Source organism: Hyperolius riggenbachi, chromosome 3, assembly GCF_040937935.1.
Source record: "Hyperolius riggenbachi isolate aHypRig1 chromosome 3, aHypRig1.pri, whole genome shotgun sequence".
Classification (NCBI taxonomy): Eukaryota; Metazoa; Chordata; class Amphibia; order Anura; family Hyperoliidae; genus Hyperolius; species Hyperolius riggenbachi.
The window spans coordinates 138930050-138953499 of record NC_090648.1 but is presented as its reverse complement, the minus strand read 5'-3'; the positions used below and the strand labels follow the sequence as shown (position 1 = coordinate 138953499).

Genomic DNA, 23450 nt, shown 5'->3' with positions numbered 1-23450 from the left:
AAATGGCATTGTGTGTACCAGGCTTAAAATCTGATGTACAGTAAAGATCGCTGTCTGCCTTCCATAGATATAGCTGGTGATTAGGTCAATTAGGAGTGACCATGTTACTCCCAAGTAGAGATGATCAGTGCGATACTAATAATTCTGGCTTGCATGCAGATTGAATGCAAATTACATTAATTTCAATTGCTTGGAATTCACTTACTGCTATTTTAACTGGCCCAGTGATAAGGTGCATACTGTTTGCATTACATTTGCATGTAGCTCAGAATAATTTGCATCTAATTAAACATTTTTAGTTTCAAAGTAGGAATAAACATATAGGCCAAACTAAAAAACGTGGCTGAAGTTGGTGGCAAAAGGCAGTGATAGAGGAAACCACAAGGGTGAAGCTTATTGCACATTTGTTTCTGTATCTGCAGAGTTCACTGCCCACTTCATCTATATTCAGAGATGGGTGGGAGCTTGTGTCAATCGCTATACTGGCAAAGCCTATACACTTGCACTTCACAGGAAAAGGGATTTCAAGATTACTTTGTGAATAGGAAATCAGTCAATGGAGGAGTCTTGTGTCTGTAAAGCTATACAGCTGCAGGCAAACACAACTATAAAACACATTTTCACATTTGAAAATGCAAAAATGACATTCAATTTATAATAAACATCAAGCATGCTTTCATATATAACAACTTTTTTTGAGTTTAGCTGGCCTTTTAATAATGAATTCCAATTAATGCCTTGTGCTGGTGGCCATTGATCATGCTAATGTGTTTGGGCAAAACAGTACTGTAGAGGTAGAACAACTCTTTAAAGGGACCCTGAGCTGTAATTAAAAACAGAATTTGGACTTACCTGGGACTTCCTCCAGCCCCCGTAGCCCACGAGGTCCTCCGGCATCCTCTTGGTCCCATCCGTGGCGCTGGTCCCGGCTACAATCGACTTCAGCCGAAGTCGCTGGATTACTGGAGCCAGCACCACATAAGGGATTAGGAGGCCACCGGGGAACCTTGCGGGCTACGGGGGGCTGGAGGAAGCCCCAGGTAAGTCCAAATTCTGTTTTTAACCACAGCTTAGGGTCCCTTTAAAGGACAACTATCATGAAAAATTGGAAAATGTAAAATTCATACAAGTAAACATACATTTCTCCCACAGTGAAATACACTACTAATTACTTTTTTCCTATGTCGCTGTTCACTTACAGGGAGTAGGGAAATTCTGACAGGTCTGTCGGTTTTGGACTAGTCCATCGCCTCATGGAGGATTTTCAGGTACTTCTTTAGTTACAGAAGAATTTACTGAAGTCCAGTCCAACTGCCAAAGTAGTGTAAAAAGAGCAGCAAACTTGGCTAAAATCTTTGTATAGATCCTTTTCAATGAGTTATTTTGCAAAGAATAAAGGAAATACTGAGAATCATGAGGAGATGGACTAGTTCAAAACATGTCAGATCTGTCGGCTATTTACAACCAACTGTAAGTGACAGCTACACAGGAGAAAAGTAACTTATAGTAGCTTTTACTCTGTGAGAAATCTACATTTTATAGCTATGTATTTTAAATTTTACAATTGTTCATTGCTATGGATTCAGTGTTATTTCAAAATGACCATCTTCCAGTAATGTGTGCGTTGCAATGCACGTACTTCCATAATTCATTTGTAATGCGGGCGTAACAGGCATTTTGTCCAGTAGTGCGTAGGTCAATCCAACGCACCGCGGAGGCAGTGCACAGTTGTGAATGTGCCCAAAGAGTAAAGAACAGGAAAGCAAGAAGAAGGAAAGAGAGGCAAAGGAAGAAAGAATTAGAGAAGAAAATACAAGAGAAAGAGGCTCCACAAGCTTCAGTAGAGCTCATAAAAGCCTGTATGCTTTATTAGAAAAATCCACACAAAAGACATGGATGTACACAGGATCAAACTGAAGCGTATTGGGCCTATGATGTGCCTTAGTTATTTACTACTTTGTAACTATGACTAAGGGCACATCATTGGCCCGATATGCATCCGTTTGATCCCATGGATGTCTGTATCTTTTGTGTGGATTTTTTCTGATAAAGCATACCGGCTTTTATGAACTCTACTAAAGCTTGTGGATCCTCTTTCTGTTGTTCCTTATGGCCTGGCTTACCAGATCCTGCACCAGAAAGTAGGTATCTCTGGGGGTGTTGAGCGTCTGGACTTTCCTTTGACTAGAGAAGTAAATATTTGGACTAAAAGAAAAATGTATAACCAGCTTCAATGGGATAACTATGTATAGGGAAAGCAATCACCCGCTAATAAAGGATGCACATCTGAATTCCCCTGTATGTAAGGTGCCACAGTGCAATTTACACCAACAGAAATTCAGCGCTAGTTATTTATCATTACTATTGCAGTAGAAATTAATAAGTCGATTGCTGAGCTCCATCTTGTGGTTCTGTTGTGAAGATCTCCTTTCGTGGTTCGCTTGTATTGCCCGTGTCATTACCTTGTTCCCACAATGCATTGTTCTTGTGCCTTGTCCTGTCGTTTTGTCTCTCCCTGTGCAAGTCTTTGTGATTTTTATTTATTTTTGTTTTATTTCAGGAGTGATGCCACAAAAATGAAATTTGAAGGAAAAACTTTTCATTTATATGTGAGAGAGAAGGAGGTAAAATGTCAATATATACCCTGACAGACTGGTATATACATATGGACTGGTATATATACAGGGTGACTAGATCATTTATAAATATACATATATATATACACTAACTGACTGGGAATTTTATATTGCCTGATTAATTAGAAATTAGCAGCATTACTTACATATATAAATATATATATATACCTCCTCTGATTGACTGATGTGTATACATGCAGAACACAAAACATGTATTGTATAGCTGGATCGGAATAACAGCTTGATTATCTAAAGGCTCTTCTAAACTGCAGAACACAAGTGATTGAAGAGGACCTAAACATTTCCACAGGAGAGGAGTAAAACACAAAGAAACCCACCCTGTTTGAGTTTAGTGATAACAGGCTATCTTATTCTCCCTTATCTGCTAGTAATAAATCGCTGTAATTTGAGCTGACACCTCTGATCTGTGCCACTGTGTGCCAAGTTCAGACAAGCTATATGTAAATACAGGATGTTTAACCCTGTATGTGCGCCTATGAAACAAGAAAGTTACTAAAGAGCAGCATCTCTGTGGAGAAATGTAAGCAGTAACAAAGAAATGTTTTTATCTAAAGTATATCATAAAGTTGCTTACCTTTTAAAGCACAAAGGAAGTCTTGGGTTTACGTCCGCTTTTTTAAGGTTACTTTCACACTATATACAGTGGGATATCGAAAGTTTGGGCAACCTTGTTAATCGTCATGATTTTCCTGTATAAATCGTTGGTTGTTATGATAAAAAATGTCAGTTAAATATATCATATAGGAGACACACACAGTGATATTTGAGAAGTGAAATGAAGTTTATTGGCTTTAAAAGAAAGTGCGCAATAATTGTATAAACAAAATTAGGCGGGTGCATAAATTTGGGCACCACAAAAAAGAAATGAAATCAATATTTAGTAGATCCTCATTTTGCTGAAATTACAGCCTCGAAACGCTTCCTGTAGGTTCCAATGAGAGTCTGGATTCTGGTTGAAGGTATTTTGGACCATTTCGCTTCACAAAACATATCTAGTTCATTCAGGTTTGATGGCTTCCAAGCATGGACAGCTCTCTTTAACTCACACCACAGATTTTCAATTATATTCAGGTTTGGGGACGGAGATGGTCATTCCAGAATGTTGTACTTGTTCCTCTGCATGAATGGCTTAGTGGATTTTGAGCAGTGTTTATTGTCGTTTTCTTGTTGAAAGATCCAGCCCTGGCGCAGCTTCATCACTGATTCCTGGACATTGGTCTCCAGAATCTGCTGATACTGAGTGGAATCCATGCATCCCTCAACTTTGACAGGATTCCCAGTCCCTGCACTGGCCACACAGCCCCACAGCATGATGGAACCACCACCATATATTACTGTAGGTAGCAGGTGTTTGTCTTGCTGTGTTCTTTTTCCTCCACGCATAATGCCCCTTGTTATGCCCAAATAACTCAATTTTAGTTTCATCAGTCCACAGCACCTTATTCCAAAATGAAGCTGGCTTGTCCAAAAGTGCTTTAGCATACTTCAAGCGGCGCTGTTTGTGCTGTGGGGGGAGAAAAGGCTTCATCTGCATCACTCTCACATACAGAATCTCCTTGTGTAAAGTGCGCCGAATGGTTGAACGATGCACAGTGACTCCATCTGCAGCAAGATGAGGTTGTAGGTCCTTGGTGCTGGTCTGTGGGTTGACTCTGTCTGTTCTCACCATTCGTTGCTTCTGTTTATCCGATATTTTTCTTGGTCTCCCACTTCGAGCCTTAACTTGAACAAAGCCTGTGGTCTTCCATTTCTTTAATATTTTCCTAACTGTGGAAACAGACAGCTGAAATCTCTGAGACAGCTTTCTGTATCCTTCCCCTAAACCATAATGGTGAACAATCTTTGTCTTCGGGTCATTTTAGAGTTGTTTTGAGACCCCCACGATGCTACTCTTCAGAGAAATTTAAAAGAGGGAGGAAACGTACAATTGACCCCCTTGACTCTTTCTTATAATTGGATTCACCTGTGTATGTAGGTCAGGGGTCACTGAGCTTACCAAGCCAATTTGAGTTCCAATAATTATTCTAAAGGTTTTGGAATCAATAAAATGACCACAGTGCCCACATTTATGTACCTGCCTAATTTTATTTAAGCAATTATTGTGCACTTTCTGTAAATCCAATAAATTTCATTTCACTTTTCAAATATCACTGTGTGTGTCTCCTATATGATATATTTAACTGACATTTAACCAACGATTTATACAGAAAATCATGACGATTAACAAGGTTGCCTAAACTTTTGCATCCCACTGTATGTTGCATTGTGCATACAGAAAACTAGAATCACAACGCAACAGTGATGTAAAGATGCATCCTAGCCTACCACTGTGATGCAAACCATACAGTGACGCATGCAGTTCATAGACCTTATGCTGGCATGCGCATGTCGCCCGGTAACGAACTGCATGCAGCAAACGCATGTAAATGCATCAGAGTGAAAGCGTCATTGAAATATAATTGCATCGCACGATGCGATTATATTGTTAGTTCCTCTGTGACGCAATGGCTGTAGTGTGAAAGGAGCCTTAGTAAACTAAGCTTGCTGTTAGGTGGGAAATGTCCAGAAAGGTGTACCTGAGTCATATCAGAGCACTGCAAGGATTGCTGAAAGGTTGGTAAACTGGCAATTGTAGGACTGCGTTCATGTGCAGCACAGGGTGCCCTAGATTTATGTAAAAAAAAAATGTTCTGGCGGCAGGAGTGTGCATGTAACTGCAATAGCCCATATGCAAATAGTTTATCTTTAAGCAGTCCTGTCTATGCTCTTGTATGACCCATGTGAATGCTGCAAACTGCATTTGGCTGATAGGAGAACATTTATCATGAAAAAAGGCTGGGCTTACCTTTGTCCATGTCCTGCAGCTTGGGAGAACCTTATTTCATCAGGCCCTACATATGATATAGTATGTGGAGAGATTATTATATACATAGGCATTATAATTCAAATTCAACACAAAGCTATGGGTTGATTTAACTTGGACAAAGTTCTCTAAGCAGCCTCCCCCTCACAGTGCACCACCTGTCACTTCCTGCTGCGCCATCTGTCACTTCCTGCTGTACCACCTGTCACTTCCTGCTTGCCCACCTCGCTATGCTTGCCATACATGGATCGATTGTGGCCTGATATGCCAAGTTGATCAATCCCCAAGCGACTGGAATTTGATCAAATAGTGATTGTTTTCTACCATACATAGCAAAGTCAATTTTAGAAGATTTCATCAGAAATCCATCCAAGCATCAATCCAACTGCAAGCGTTGTACTGCGCGATGCATATCGATTGCTATGAGCCATTGATCCCCCACCTCTGCTGTCCGACCCCTATTGCATGGAAATGTTCAAACATGTCCAATCAATACACTTCTCAAAATCGTTAGTCAAATCAGTCAGTCAATCAAAAGTCAATGGATCGGTTATCTCGACACAAAAAATGACTGGCAGATTCAATCAAAGTAATTTGAATCCGTCAGAAATCATCCAGAAAGATCAATGCATGTTTGGGCAGCTTTGGCTAGATGTTGAGAATAGCCTCAGGTTATGCCAGGTAGAAAAATGGTGAGAACTCCCCTCAGTTGGGACACAGACATTAATGAATCTAACTTTACTGTTTCCTGAACACATAAATGATTTGCCTTGTTTCATTTCAAGACTAATAACTGTACCTCTAGTATCGTGTATTGGCTAGTAGTGTGTTACTATTTACCTCACAATAACTATAATATAAAGATAATATAAAGTACAGCCATGACACCCCATCTCCCTGGATATCCAGGTTTCCCACTTTGGAGAACAGTTCTGACTTTACTGTGTTTTGTGTACAAATGAGAAAATAACAGGATATAAAAGGTTGTATCCATCATTACAGCGCAATCGCAATACAAGGACACACACTGGCTACAGCTATGCTATAGGGAGATAGCTCTGGCAGATTGATAAAGCAATACAGTACAGTACTCACTCACAATCCTCTGCATACATATGATAGAAATAAATTGTAAATGATGGTTGTGACACTATGTTACAGCCTCAGTATTTTCCATTTTAACATTACTTTGACTTATACGTGGTTAATATATTTATTACGCTGTTTATGTTAGCTCCATTGGCCACCAATAATATACCCTTAGTGCCTCATAAAGCTTGGCTTTATATGCAGGGCTGCCTTTTGTAAAATGGAACCAAGAAGCAAAGCAGCCTCAGAAGATTCATGTCATCCCATGATGTACTAATAAACATGCTTCTGTATACTTCTGTCATCTTTCTGTGCCGTCTGAGGGAGGGTCATTCATGAGGCAATGTGGCACAGTTGTGAGCTATGCATGTAGGGGAGGAAGTGTGTGTGTATTCATCAGTCATATAGGCCTTATATATACCAGTCAGTCAGGATATATATAATGTACATGGGTCAATGATGATATAAGCAAGCTAAACTGAGAGCTGTCAGAATATAGACCTTATGCCAGAAGTAGCTGACCATACTTTGTAGTATCGGCATGATATGACAGCACTCCTTTAGTATACGCTGACCCTTGCATTTTGAGTATGATCTATATACACACGCTCCCTTTACTTACATTTATGTCATTCCTAATCCTGTTTTTCTAGGAGAAGCGCTTGGTATTGACGTACATAGCTCCCACCCCCGAGGCCTGCAAACACCTGTGGAAATGTGGTGTGGAGAACCAGTCCTTCTACAAGTCAGTCTTCCATTTCCCAAGCTCCATATTGCCCAGTCCATTCCTCATTTGTTCTCTGCTGACTGATGTATTCCTACTTTATTTATAGGCTTGAGAATTCCAACCAAGTCCGCACCGTCTCCAGCAGTAATTTGTTCTTTAAGGGCAGCCGATTCCGGTACAGGTAAGTGTCAGCAGCTGAAAGAAGTATTTAGTAAGTAATTGTTATGTGTTTATGGGAATAAGAAAACACATGCCCACAAGGTGATTAGGCACCAAGACAAGAACTGCACTAGACTGTACAGACAACAGCACCCCACAAAACGGGATTCAGCCAGTGGAGAAGAGCGCCAACAGAGATAGATAGTGCTGCAGTGGGATTTAAAAAATGTACCACAGTGGGGTCATTTTGCAACCAGCTTCCTTTATGACTGGACCCCCAATGCGGTCTTGCTCCAGGCTTTAAGTGAACTTGTATTCGCTTTTTCCCTAAACAGAAACGGGTGTAGCTTCTCACATGCCTTTTTAGTAAATTTGCAAAGGGTTCCGGAAGCTCAAAATTCCAAAGAAGTCAAACCATAGTTGTGAGCCATGCTATTTGTCATTGCTGTGATTGGCACCACCACTAGAGAGTCACGGTGCTGTGGAGAGTGGAAGGGGTGAGTCTAAATAAGGATGTACAGTGGAAAATCATGGTTTGCCATATCATCTTATGTAAGTACCCCAGAGTTCATTGCTGCTGAAGTAGTAAACCCTATGGTAGTGAGCAGATGGAAACCCTGCAAATGTTTGGATTCTCACAACCTCATAAACCCCCAACAGCAGAAGTTTGGGGGACACAACTTCCCCCTCCTCTCAGAACACTACATGCACTGCTGGTGGGCTTGGGAGCTCTGTAGGCAAACCCCCTATTATTTGTATTATAATATACATTATTATATATTATTATATTATTATAAATCCAATTATTGGATTGAGATTTTATGATGATGATGCTGTCTCATTGATCCTGAACTCGGGGTGATCAGATAAGCACTCCCACTCTGGCTAATGTGTACACAGGTTTTTCTAAGGCTGTTTATTACACACTTGCCCAAAGGGTGTAAAAGTAAGTCAATGACACTGTGCTACTATTTTATTGCTAAAAATCTTTGGGCTTCTTTTCTGGAACCCAATCTTCATCAACCCTGTGATTGCAGTCTGGGTCCTTTCTGGTGGTTTGCAGCCTTCGTCTAATCTTAATTGCAGTCTGGCTCCTGTCCTGTTGCTGGAGGGCTTCTCCTTATTTTGCTTGAAGTCTACAAAAGCCTCTGGAGATGGAGCAGTGGTTTTCAGCGCTGCTAGATTTGGGTGCAGCCGGCGCCACCATAGACTATAATAGGAATCACATCTATAGCGGCTCTCAGTGAGTAACGTCGGCGCTGTCAGAAGACGGAGTGGAAGTTGCTTAAAAACACAATAATTCAGCATCCAGCAATCGCTGGAAGTCGAATTATATCATTCCCCACTATCCATGGCGGCCTGGAAGGGGAATAGTAATTAACAGTGCCCAGACCTGTGCAGAAGCAGGATCAGCCATACCGGCTATATTCTGCCCCCAAGTCTACCGGCGCCGATTTTCAAATGTATGCTCTGGAGAAGGTCCAGCCTCCTCAAGCTCTTTTGATCATCTAACTTCCTGTCTCCAGCTTTGTAGGCTTGGCTGAGGCTTGCAGCTGGTGTCTGGTCCTTTTAGCTGAGACAGGAAATTCATGTAAGCCACTGTGAATTTCAAGCGTGTAGCAGGAAGTTCACTAAAGACTGCAAGCAACATGGGAGGGAGCCTACATTTAACAACAAAGTAGCCAAACTGCAACATGGTAAGACGGGTGCTATCAAAGAGGTTGTTGAAGACTGGGGTTCTAGAGGACAACCTAGAAGACTTGTAGCCACAAAATACTACCGCAAAGTGTCTTTATTGACTCTTTTCAGAGACTTTGGGTAAACCTGTAAGGGTTCCCAGGATATCCATGTACTCGTTATCTGAAGTGAATGTAATGAAATAGCAGGATAAACACTCACTCCTATTACTGGGCACCTCGCTAGGACTGGGGGCTTGAAGGTAAAGCCCTGTGCCCTCCACTAGTGGGCGTATTACTCTGAAAGAGAGGGAAGGCTAATTTACCTTTCATGGTATATTCAGTTCCATGAAAGCAGCCAGCTGCAGCGAGCAGTGCTTTCCCATAATGCACTGGCTCCCAAGTGGAGCAAACCTCATGCTGTTTTTTATTTGGCATTTGGTAAGCTGTGCTACCTGCCAGTAAAATGTGTGCAGGGCAATGCAGCTTGTGAACAATTGCTGAATTAACCTGGATGTAACATATTTCATGCTAGTTAGCCCTGTGTTCCTTTGTGGATGAAAATAAAACATTTTTATTTTTTTCAATTCTGTAATTAGTGGTCGAGTTGCAAAGGAAGTGATGGAATCCAGCGCTAAAATCAAGAGGGAACCCCCAGAGATACATAGGTCAGTGTAACTGTTAACGTTAACCTATAGGCATTAAAGCTCCTATCAAACGGAAGTTAGGCCCGGATCACACTGGTGTTGAGGGCAAACGGATCCGTGAAAACAGATTTGATAACCGGTCGATCCGTTTTCACTCCGTTGCCGTTCAGCTGTTTCCGTTCCGTTTCCCCATACCCCCCCCCCCCCCCTCCTCCCTCCCTCGCAGGCCCCATCAAAAAAGTGGATTTTGCTGGCTAGAATGGTCCATTTCTTCACCAGTGTGAAGGACTGCTAGCGTTCTTATTCTTCAGTGTGCTTAAAATAAAACAAAGTCTCTGGTCAATAATGCAGCGCATCTGCATTACTGATTTTTAGAGATGACAATGCTTAGGAGAACTCATGGAGAAGCATGTGATCAGTTTGATCAGCTGATAGATTTGTAAGGTTCTGATTTGCTGGTCCTGCTCATCTGTTCAACCAGGAAATCATCCCAGCAAATCAGAACCTTACAAAACTATCAGCTTATCAAACTGATCACATCCTTCTCCACGAGTTCTCCTAAGCACTGCAACCCCTATTGATTTTGCTTCAGTTTTAAAATACAAGTTTATAGTTGCCACTGTTGACATCACAAAATTAGTCTATGGCAGCCTGTGCTCCATAGTCTTTACAGATGCTATCATCAGGGCAGTTCTAGAGTTTTTGCTGCTAAAGCAAGCCTGTCATTTTTAGATTGTAAGCCTAATTGGTCTCTTCATGTATACTGTACAGTATTCCTATTATTTGCCTTACATATGTCACTTGCAACCCTCATTAGTTCTTTGTACAGCTCTGCAACATGTACTGGCATATAAGTAAACAACAATAATAATAATAATTAATTAGAGCCCTTCTCCTTTTTAGTAGCCTAGTAGGAAGCCTTTGCACGTTCCTGAAAATGTGCAGTGTGCTGGCATAAGGTCCTCCATGTTCAAAGTATCAAAGTAAGGCCTTACAAATGACTCATACATGGGTTGGTGCAATGCTTCCATCACAGTTTATTTCCTGTTTCCTACATCCCAACAATTGACTTGCTTTGCAGCTTCTGCTTGGCATTGAGTTACTCAGAATTCCCCAGTACTTCTACAGATAATGTGTTGTGTTGGCTGTTAAGTGTTGACAGACATTTTTGTGTTGCAGGGCGGGTATGGTACCAAGCCGCAGTTGTCCTTCCATTAGTCATGGACTACGTTTAAGCAGCGTTCCTCGAACACGCCGAAGAGCGGTACACATATCTATCATGGAAGGTATGCTCTATTCCCCTTTACATGAGTGTTTACTTGTTTGATTGATAAATTTTTATGGTGTTAAACTGCATCCTATATAATAATGAGCCTGTGTCGCTGCATCCAGCAGTTATGCAGCGTCCCTGTGTCCCTGTTATTTTGTTACTGCGCATGTGCACAGTAACGGACAGCTGGAGGGACCAGAGAGCGAGGTAGGTGGGCGGGCAGTTGCGTGCGCGCGGCGGGCGTGTGCGCATGCGCAGTGACTGGCAGCGGCGGTAAAAAAAGACCTAGAGCCCGTTTTGAAAAAGGCTTGGGTCTACTAGTGTGTTAATATTTGTTTAACAGATTTACACAAATCAGCCACAACACTAAAAACAGTGAATAACATTGTCTTGTTACAATAGCACTGGTCAAGGAGTGGGACATAAATAGACAAGTGAAGAGTCAGTTATTGAAGTTGTGATGGGAACAAGAAAAATAAGCAAGTGTAATGATCTTAAAAACTCTGACAAGGGCCAAATTATATTGGCTAGATGACTATAAAACCATTTTGAAAATGGTCATCTTATGGGGCATTTTAAATATGTAGGCATTAGTACTTACCAAAATGGTACAAGAAAGGACAATGTATTATTAGAAAACTAGCTAAAGTAGTGCTCTAACTTGCAGCAGTGCATGTGTGCGTTTTGTTACAAAGCCTCACAATCTCCAGAACTAAAAATATCTGCCGCTAACACCTTGGTTCCAGATACGAGTGCATAAAAATGGGGCACAAGGAAATTTGCCCACACATCTCTGTGTGCCCCTAATGTGTTGTGTCTCTATCCACTGTCTCTAATGTGTTGCTAGTAGAATCTTGGTAAAATCTACCCATATTTTGTTTTGTTTTTTCAACAGTTTTCAACAATCATTTTTTTTGGGTAGTCATACATTTTTGTACAAAAATAAGGCATAAAGAGTAAAAATTGACACACCCAAGTAGGCTCAGCCTACATAAAGCCAATAAGTTATTACAACATTAATAGGAACTTAACAGATATGCTATATTTTAAAAGTGTAAATTACCATAGTAAAAGATCATTAAATAATACCGATATTTTACTACAACTCACTATTCTCGCACAGAACTTTCCCTCTACCGATACCTAATCTTAACCACCCCTTCACTCCAAGCCTAACCCTTAAAATAAAAACACCCCACATGCCTAACCTTAAAGAGACACTGAAGCGGAAAAAAATGATGATATTATGATTTGTATGTGTAGTACAGCTAAGAAATAAAACATTAAGATCAGATACATCAGTGTAATTGTTTCCAGTACAGGAAGAGTTAAGAAACTCCAGTTGTTATCTCTATGCAAACAAGCCATTAAGCTCTCCGACTAAAGGGGCCCATACACTCAGCCGATTTTCTGGCCGACCGATCGATCCCAATCGATCAATTGCAAATCGGTTGGCCAATTGACTGATCGATGGCCGATTTCGATCGATTTCGATGGATTTCCATCGAACTGGCAGGGTGGAAAATTTAGGTCGATCTGATGAGATTGCTTATCAGTTTGCATTGGCCTTAATGGAAATCTGATGGCAAAAAAATGCCATCAGATCGAATTTCAATAGATTTCAAACTGAAATCTATTGGCATTCTATCCTGGTAAAAAATGTTCTAAAAACGCATCAGATAGAGCATCAGATGCATTTCTTATCTATCTGCTGCCAATCTGACGAGTGTATGGGCACCTTAAGTTAGTTGTGGAGAGGGCTGTTATCTGTCTTTTATTATCTCAACTGTTCCTGGACTATTTACTTTTTCTCTGCTAGAGGAGAGGTCATTACTTCACAGACTGCTCTGAAAGACTCATTTTGAATGCTGAGTGTTGTGTAATGTGCACATATTATAGAATGATGCAATGTTAGAAAAAACACTATATACCTGAAAATAAAAGTATGAGAATATTTTCTTTGCTGCTAATCTTCTAGTAATTATTCATAGTACACAACCAATTCACTATATCATTTTTTTTTTTCGCTTCAGTGTCTCTTTAACCACCACCCCCCACGCCTGACCCTTAAAGACACCCCCAGGCCTAACCTTAACCACCACCCCCCACGCCTGACCCTTAAAGACACCCCCAGGCCTAACCTTAACCTGCCCCACCCATGCCTAACCCTTAAAAACACCCCCCAGGCTTAACCATTCAAAACAACCCCCAATGCCTAATCATAACAGACCCCCACCGCCAATCTGCCCCAATTATGATAATGTTACGGAGCTGCCATAGATGCCGCTATAAATTGCAGCTATATTGTGTAATTTGGGAGTCGGCACTGCCCGATACATAAATATCTATATCCGGAAGTTTAATTTCTACCGATAGCGAGCGTCCAAATTTCCTGCATCGGCCAGATACAGCATGGCACCTTTAAAGATCTTTGACTGCTCAGAGATGTTTCGATACCACAAGCGAGACCTACAAAGTATTAGAGAAGGTGTTTTTAATGTTTTGGCTGATTTGTGTGTATATTTCCCTAAAACAGACAGCCTAAGAAAAGGGAAACAAGAGTGGAGCAGTTGCCCAGCTGTTAGTGTGTACCTGAGGTGACATGTGACATGATGAGATAAACAGGTGTATGTACAGTGCCAAACACATTAATAACCAGGCTGTTTTATTTTGCTGCCTGAAAGAGTTCATTTTTAGGCACAAAAATTACAGCTTCTTTCTTGTCGGGAATATAGTAAACATCACTGATGAGCAAATTACAGCCATAAAAGTTTTCCTGGCAGAATACAACTGCTGAGAGCAGAGGGAGATAGAAAAAGGTCATTAGTTAATGTATTTTCATTTAGGGACACTTAATAGGCTGCCACTGAGTAGAGACAACAAAACATTCAATCTACTTTGTAAATGTTTAAGTATAAAATAAAACCAAGGGATCTCTAAAAAAAAGGTAATGTTTAGGAGTAGGAGGATAAATACAATTGTTTATCAGTTACATCAGTTTATTTTCACCTCAGGTTCACTTTAAAGGAAGGAAGGATTCTGACTGTCTACCCCAGTATCTGCTTCACTTTGGCTTTAGCATTCCTTCTCTGTGTCTTAATAAATCTGTCCCACTGTACAAAGATAAGATAACCTATATCGAAAATGGACACTTACTTTGCAAGTGGGAGGTATTTGCAAAGTCTCAGCTTCAAATGCGCAAGAAGTGGCCCCATAAGCCAGCATTTTTGCAAAGGAGCAAATTTGAAATGATTCCCTTCCATGCCTTTTATAAAACTGATTTTTGTAAACCAAGCGTATGAATTTTGTTTTTCATGGGGGTATCGGAGGTTACTCTGCTCTTGATGGTGGTTATAGAAGGAGTGAGTGATTAAGCTGGCAATCAGGAATGGTTTGTTTTGGGAGCTGCTGTGTATGGAGGTGTGGGTGGGCTCTAGGCTGTTAGAATACAGTGTGGGTGGGAGCACTGACAGCTGGACTCACTGTCTCCTGTATTCCCAGCCTGAGCTCACTAGTAAATATATTGGTGCCCAAAATAGCTGCCAGGAGTCAGAAGCTTCACCTTGTATGTCAGAGAAGGAGGAGGACAGGCACATGCCGGGTATGAGGAGAGCGAGAGGCAGAGTGAGGGAAGTGCTGGGAAGAGAAGGGATCTGGAACGTGGATATACAGACAGCCTGTGCAGGTGATTCAGTGACAAGGGATTGGAGATATTGCAGAGGAAATAGAAGGACAATTGTAAGTGCTGAGTGAATCTATTCAGAAGTCATCAGAGTGGGAATACTGGACTATTGTTAATCATGGTGAAGTGTCTGATCCGCATTAAGACCAAGGTGAATGTGCACCTCCGGATGATCAATCATTGTTACCGGGATGTGAAGATCCGTGTGCTCAGTCTGGGGCCCCGGCTGCTGGGAAGAGCTCTGGGGGCCCTGCCACTTTTCCCGGCATTGACTGGAGTGTTTCCTGTGTCTGCCACGCCGGTTCCACCAGCCCAACCAACCCCACCAGCTACTTCCTATAGAGAGATGAGATTAACAGGTGAATACTGAACAGTCTCAGTCTAATGTGCTGCAGCCACTATTTAACATTGTTACTACTACCAAGTCCAAATCCAAGCAAACATTTTCCTTTTTACATTTTGCATAGAGTGGGGAAGGTTTAGGATGGTCTGAGTTTGTTACTGCTGTCTGTGTCCAAGCTGGAGAGAATACCAGTCATTTCCTGTCCCACTGACCATCTAAGCCCTAATGCTGGTCACTGGGACAGGAAATGGAGACATCATTAAATGTTATAAGTGCCATTTCCTGTCCCTGATTTAGATATTTGCCCCAATACTTCTTAATGGAGACACAAACAGTGATTAAAACCTCAAAAGTGCTTTTCCATGATACCCAAAATAAGTAAAGAAAAAAAATAAAAATATATAAAAGTATGAATTAGAGTTTATTAATCCATATAAATTATTTATGTCATTATTCACATATTTTACATTTTCTATAGTGCTTTACATTAAAGACATTTATACTCGTCAGATCTTTTTGTTTATTATTATATTTTTGTATTTATATAGCGCCAGCATCTTCCATAGCGCTTTACATAGTACAAAACAAATAGTGGTGAGCATAGATACTGTTCCAAACCCTGTACAATCAGGACATCCAGCATATAAATACTAAATAATACTAAAGAATTATAATACAATAATCCAGCCATAAGAATACTAATACATACACAGTTGATGTGTGGTTTGAAACATCACCAATATTGGTGCATGTTCATATGATAAATGACTGCCCTTGCAAGCTTACATTCAAGAGGGTATTGGAGATATTAGAGAAGGAGACACACGGGCTAGAGAATGGAGCAGTAAACCTCCAGTGCCGCCTATAGAAAATTATAGGCTTGCCTAGATAGGTGGTTTTTCAGAGTACTTTTAAAGGTTTGCAGGTTCGGAGCATGACGGACAGGACAGGTGTCAAAAGAGAGATGACACTCGTGAGAAGTCCTGGATGCGGGAGTGAAATACCATAAAGTAAACTGACATATTGTATAGCTCCCAACTTTTCCTTTTTTTTGGAGGGACAGTCCCTCTTTGGGGACCCTGTCCCTCTTTCTCCCCCATTTGTCCCTCTTTCAGGACGGACGTACAGATCTATGTAAATATATGAATTTTATCTACTGAAAAATTAGTTTCATTGACTCCAAATTTTATTCCCATCCTTTAAAGAGACTCTGAAGCGAGAATAAATCTCGCTTCAGAGCTCATAGTTAGCAGGGGCATGTGTGCCCCTGCTAAACCGCCGCTATAGCGCCGCTAAACGGGGGTCCCTTCACCCCCACACCCCCCACTGCAACACTTGGTCGCAGACTTGGTCGCTCCTGGAGGCAGGGCTAACGGCTGCAGCCCTGCCTCCAGTCGCGTCTATCAGCGGCGCATCGCCGCCTCTCCCCCGCCCCTCTCAGTGAAGGAAGACTGAGAGGGGCGGGGGAGAGGCGGAGATACGCGCTGACAGACGCGCGTGGGGCAGGGCTGCGGCGGTTAGCCCTGCCCCAACCAAGAAGCGCTCCCCCGCTGCACCGAGGGGATTTGGGGGTAAAGGGACCCCCGTTAAGCCGCGGGATAGTGGCAGTTTAGCAGGGGCACACATGCCCCTGCTATCTATGAGGTCTGAAGCGAGATTTATTCTCGCTTCAGACTCTCTTTAAAATGATACATTTCTTATTTTCAAATGTTACTATGAAGGAAAATGAACCAGGATAGAAAGGACCAGTGTGGTTTGAATTATAAAACAACATATTTTTCTTATAAAATCTTTATGGTATGCGTGACTAGGGATGTAGCAGGGGCGTGGCTTAAGTGTCCCTCTTTCTTATCTCAAAAAGTTGGGAGGTATGATATTGGTTGCTATTGGCTACTCTAAGCAATATCATTTCTGTTAGCACTGCCTGCATTTGCCAGCTCGTGTCTGTGAGTGACATTTCCTGTGAGTGTTTCTCTCTTGTATAGTTTGTCTGACTGTTTGTGTATCTTTAGGTCTGGAGTCTCTACGTGACAGCGCCCACTCCACCCCAATGCGCTCCACTGACCACCTTGATATTCTGACTCCTCATGGCTCTCGGGAGACAGTGATCAGTGATGAGGCATACACTCCTTGCTGCAGCATCCTCCCAACACCTGTGCGGGAGTCCAACCTCGAGCTATCCATCGGGCAACAAGTGAATGGGACAACGTTCTCCAACAAGGATGAAGAGGGTGACCTGGCTGCTCCCAGCATTCCAAATATGGAGACCCCACCACCAGCACTGCCAGGCCCAGAAGGATCTGTTCAGGGGGAACCTGAGCCAGAACAGGCCAATTCATTTCTACAAAGTGTCCTGCGGCTGCTGGCAGTCACTCTGTGTCTTCTGCTGGCATTACTCCTGCTGCTGGTTGTGTTGGCCGAGTCTGACCTGGAGCTGGCGTTTCTGAGAGACATCCGACTTACTCCAGAATTCCAGCAGTTTCATTATCAGTACTTCTGTCCCTTGCGACGGTGGGTGTCCTGCAAACTACACCCTATTATCCGCCTCATTGACTCCTGATCTAATAGAGGATGGGCACAGTGGCCCTCTGTGACCATGAGGAGTGATGTCTTCCAGTGTCCTTCCCTTCTCACTCTTGTCTTGTCTTACAAACCCTTCATGGTTCAAAGGTCAGCAGAATAAACCTTTGCTGAAGGTTTTCCAGTTGTGCATGGTTGGATGAGGGTGAGATAGAGGTGTAGGATGCCTCTGATACATTGCATGGAGGTATTGCCCATCTGCCCTGTGTGTGGCTCCCATCAAATTGCCTGCTCAGCTCCAGAAAACAAGCAGCTGTGGTCATCTTCAGCATTTTGCATTCTCATTTTGGCGTGGCTGGGAGTGAATGAAGGAGGAAGCTCTGATAGCACATAAACCAGAGTAGGCATTGTAGGGCAACAGCTCAAGTTGATCTGAGCTGGTTATAGTTCAAGAACAGTTTACGTAGTCCACTCATTTTGTCTTGGTAAGGATTAAAATTAAGAGTTTTTTTTGTTTTTGTTTTTTTTGCTACACTCTTTATTTGCACTAACAGTAATTTAACAGAGATTACAAAAAAATAACAAAGCTACATAGACACACCATAAAAAAACAAAGGGATGGTAACCACTATGTGACAGTTGGTTTTGATTTTACCAACTAGGGTATAGTGTTGGAGATTAGAATGTTATGGTTCTGAAAAGTGGCTTTGGATCTATGCAGGACCATAAAACCTTTGAATTGAGGATGACATGCCCCCCCATCCTCAAGCGTGGCACCCCGGGGCTCCCCTTAATGAGAGCAGAGCAGCGTGCACATACTAACCTTACATCACTGTAGCTCCACCCCTCAGTCGGCAGTGTGCAGGTGACATACTGCAGAGTGAGGAGGAGGGAGCAGAGCTGTGGCAACCTAAAGATGTGCACGCTGCCCTGCATAAAGGGGGAGAGAGTGACCGGCCTCCTTAGTTTGTATCCTGAATTTATACCGCCATTATTCTTAGCCAATGATTTAATGACTGATACAACAACAACAACTATAATGTAAGCTTTAGCAGCCGGCCGCTAGTTTTCTCCAATCTGCTGCCAGCCGCAACCAGTAGAAAGTCCTTTCTAAAGCTTTCCTCCATCTAAACAAAATATCTTAATACATCATGCTTTCTTCATTTGAAAGGTTGTATCACAGTCTGAATATATAGATAAATGCTGAAAACTTTTTTTCTCAGGTTGAACCCAAGGCCCTAGCTATGACAGTCCTTGTTCATAGCTATGATTCTGATGAGTTTCCACCCATTCACTGTATGCAGGTTTATCAGTGATGCACTCTACTCACAACAGCTGCAGCAGAGACACCTAGTGATTGCTCGGGGGTACTGGCAAAAATAGAAAATTGTAAAAATGCAAAGGTAAATAGCATTTCTTTTGTAACTATCTTATCAAAAAGTAAAAACATACTGCAGAGTGCTATTAGTAATTACATTAGTAAAGCTGGCTATACTCCATCCAATCTTGATTTTACAATCTTGTCCAATCTTAAAGTAGCTTTACATAGTTCCATCTTCCAATCAATTTAACAGTTTGATTAGAAGGACAAAAAGTAATATTCTGATCATTTGAATGTCTGATAAAGAACTAAAGATTCTTTCTAGCAAATGATCAGCATTTTCCACTTGTTCTGATCAAATGTCACAATAGGGGAAAAAATCAGTGGCATCCTGTTTTATGATTGAGTCGATCATATTATTGAATCGATTATTTTGTTGAATGTCAAATTGCATTGTGCATGGTTAATGTTACCCCTTCCAGGTAGGATGTTTAGCTTACCTAAACAGCCTGTTCAAAGTCTGTTACTCTATAGTTCTCGGGTGTATGGCCAGCGTAAGGTGTAGCTGAAGCGGATGTCTTTTGTAAAGCACATCTATTTGTATTTTGTATGGTCTAACTTGAAGCAAGATTATATACATACCTTTATTTTGTCTCGGTTCCTCAGATATTCCCACCTCATGACTGCAGAGCAGGCTAGTTTACATGCTGAAAGTGGAAATATCTGAGAAATGGGACTTCATGGAGACAATATATACATATATATATATATATATATATATATATGTATATATATATATATATATATATATATATATATATATAATGAGAGTGGGGTACTATCACCGTTAAATCGCCATCCTTGGAACCATTTAAGATCTTTGCACTGGTTTTCATGCACAATCTCTAAATATTTTAGGGCGCAATCCTGTTATGCTTCTGCGAGTTATTCAAAATACTCTATCTAACCTAGGCTTAAAGGGAGATGCTTTATAGAATACACGATTGCCTGTCAGTCAAGCCAACTAGTTTTCTGGCAAAGCATTCAAGCTCCAAATTTAGCTACAGAGCTGACTTGCCTGAGGCCTTCTTGTGTAAACAGCTGCTTTCTGCTGAGGGTTACACAAGACACATTTTTACTGCTGAAATGGCAATAAGGGGGTGCGCATTGCTAACCCTCCCCAGTAAACACAACGACTATGCTAAAATCACAATGTATATACATTGCCACCTTAATCTGAATGTTCTCTCATTCACAAGGGTTTCGGCGAGAGACCGCAACCTCTTGTTACATGATTCTGTGCTGTACAGCCCTCCTTGCTAGAAGCAGACATTACTGGGGCTGCATTTGTGCTTAAATCCAGCATATGCAAGTACAACCAGAACTAACTATTGGGCTGGGAATAAAAGACACTCACCCTTTGTTGTTCACGTTTGTACCTCCTAAACAATGCAAGCAGGAGCAAACATCATAAATGGCAATGGACGATGTAACCAGTATCTAGTATATCATGTGCTATCATCGCAGCAGGACACCAGCAGTGTCTGTCTACCAATGATATTCAGGATACAGAAGTACTATTTCCTCATACAATCTATGGAATGTCCTGTACACTATGATGGGGGGGGGGCTTCTATGACCTGTGGGGTGAGCTGTACAGCATACACATATTCTGCATGATACGTCATCGCTATAGGGTAGAGCCCATGTATGTTTACTGGAGCTGAAGCAGTGCATTGGCAATACCAGCACAAATCTTAATAAGGGAACTAGGGCAAGGAGCCGGCACACACAGGGGTGTTATATAGAATTCTGACTGAGGTGAAATGTTCACAACATGGGCATACATGAGCTGTGTCTCTCATAAACCATCACCATTCCCATCTGCACCTTTTCTGATTACATTGTTTTCCAGTTCTTATGTTTTCTTACATAGTAATGTCATAAGCTGCCATTGCTTGCCCGTTGTGGACAATTTACCTCTATTTCGAAACAATTCCACTTTTAGAAGAATGTCACCATTGCTTATATGAGTCATCATGCCAATTACTGGAGCCCGTGCATTGCAATAAGACGTACGTGTGTAAGTAGGGAAGAGACGTGTGTGTGTGTGTGTGTGTGTGTGTGTGTGTGTGTGTGTGTGTGTGTGTGTGTGTGTGTGTGTGTGATGTAAGCAGATTGGTTGGGAAGAGCTGTGTATTTGCTGACAAGACAGCTATGTGCCCACTAACATACACAGGCCGAATACAAATCGATTGTTTTTCACCTCGTACTATAGAATACCCTGTTTTGTAGCTACCAAGTGACAAGGCTCCTAAAATGTAGTGCCTCGTCAGTAACTAAAGATTCATTAGTTTTCGCACTGTCTTAGTACTATTCCTGTCCCACCCCAGTGCTGAAAAGGTGTTGTGTGACTGATGTGAGAACAAGATACGCTGAGGAAAGTTCCAGAGGTGAAGCTGTGTTGGTTGCATGTTCAGTAAAGGTTATAGATATGAATTCTGTTCTTTGCATTAGTACGCTCTGCCTATCTCCATTAAGACACCCACATTCATTAGATGACTGCTGGTTAGAAGGGATGATCAGTGAGATGCAGATATTTCCGAGTTCATGCAGGATTATGTAAATTTTGTATGCAAATGTATGCAGCTTGAAAATGATCCAATCAATTTCAACTTTGGTGGGATTTGATTGGTCCATTTTCAAGCTGCATAACTTTGCATAGAAAATTAACATAATCCTGCAAGAACTCAGAAATATTTGCATGTCATTGATTATCCTTACTGGTCAGGTGCTAATTTGTCATTAATACCTTGTATTTGATACACTTGCCACAGACCTCAAAAGGAGATAGATCATCCAGTTTGTAAATATTTGTACAGACCTCTAATTCGATGCCAGCGCTGAACAAACCCCATGCATTGATTAGCATGAGTCACCTACTGTCTGTGGTGAAGGATATCTCCCATTGTCTGCATGAGAGAGTGAGAGAGGTGTATTAGGAACAGGTGTGTGCAGTAAATAGTGAGGCATGGATGAGCTGAGGTGTGTATCAGCCTGCTGATAGTGTGCTCAGTATAGGGTTCCTGTCACATGGATGGGGAACTGCAATTTAATTCAGAGCTCTGCCTTTTAGAGTGGAACTATTAACTTTATTTTTCTAATTGAAAGGACTGGACTGTGTGCTAATTTTATTGTTGTCTCTTCCCCTGCTGAAAAGATTTCTATTTACTCCCTGCTAAGTCATTATTAGCAACAAGAAGTGAAGGAATGCCTGTAATTGGGTCAGAAACTGCACTGTGTAGAGAAGCATTGGACAGCCTGTATAATTTAGTCCAGCGATCACAATTTGGCTTAATTACCGTGTACTGTACTGTGTTCCTGCAGTAGTAATCAGCTGCACACAGCAGGAAAGATTGTTGCTTATTTTCTACACCTGTATAAACTGATTGACTAGCAAGAAGCTCTGAACTTCTTCACAGTCTGTCATGAGTGTGGCGTAGCTAATAATTATTTTTTTAAACTTTATTTATTTATTTTTTTAAAAAGAAGGAATGCAGTAAGGTTAAATGTAATCACACAATTAGCACTAATGAGATTATAGGATAATTAAAGACGAAGTGAGCAATACCAAGTTCAACGTTTTCCATAATAACCAAACACAAAATAAGTAAAAAGTATAACACATTCGGTTTAGGCCATACCCAAGTAGATTGAGGTAACTAACAGTGCACACAGTTAACAAACAGAAATAAACACCATATTCAAACCTATTCAAATCATGGCCAGGTTCCTCCCTGCCGTAATTCCGGCCCGATAGGTACAAGTATAGGCAGCACCAGTGTCAAATCCATACTATCTTAAAGCATAGGTAAGACGATTCAATCAAATTTGATTTACTTACCTGCGGCTCCTTTTTTCCCCTAGAGGTCACATCTGTCCTGCACATGGGCCGGTGATACTTCATAGCCTGCCAGCAGGTGCAGTGAGAAGATCGAAGCTATGGTGAGGGACAGACGAGACCACTGGGGGCTGGAAGAGGCCCCAGGTATGTAAAGCTAGTTGGTTTGAATCTCTTCAGATATCCTTTAAGTAACAAGAATCACCCCTTTTAATGCCAATCTTGACTAAGAGTATCTGAGTATTTAAATATGAGTCATTCATCCTGCCAATATGTAAAGCTAAACTATATTTCTCACCAAATGTGGAAAAACTGCAGCTTACTCACCATCCATGTGACATTGCTCTGTGAGTGCTGTGTGTAGTATGTGCGTGTGAGGATTCAATGGAGTCTGTGCTGCTTGTGCCTTAGCACACGACGTGCTGTGAAGGGTACCATGTGTCACTAATAAGGTTTTCACCACCCCACAACTGTTCTGTTCATATTCTTGGTATTGCCATATAATACTGTCACACATGAAGAAGAACACACCCCTTTGATGTTACTTTGTACTGTAAACCTGTCACTGCCAGTTGTGTTAGCATGGCAGATCCAT

The 23450-nt window shown here is 41.5% G+C and overlaps 1 protein-coding gene across 4 annotated transcripts in view; it reads left to right on the top strand.

Moving 5' to 3' along the window:
• The window catches only part of FRMD5 (FERM domain containing 5), a 173749-nt gene extending 155606 nt beyond the window's left edge, over positions 1-18143 (top strand). For all 4 annotated transcript variants that reach the window (XM_068274977.1, XM_068274976.1, XM_068274975.1 and 1 more), the window contains 6 exons: positions 2561-2624; positions 7263-7354; positions 7443-7517; positions 9771-9839; positions 10998-11104; positions 17126-18143. In XM_068274977.1, coding sequence (XP_068131078.1) covers positions 2561-2624; positions 7263-7354; positions 7443-7517; positions 9771-9839; positions 10998-11104; positions 17126-17673 — 955 coding nt within the window. In that variant the 3' untranslated portion in view covers positions 17674-18143. The remainder of the gene's footprint in view (positions 1-2560; positions 2625-7262; positions 7355-7442; positions 7518-9770; positions 9840-10997; positions 11105-17125) is intronic.
• Positions 18144-23450: the final 5307 nt, after the last annotated feature.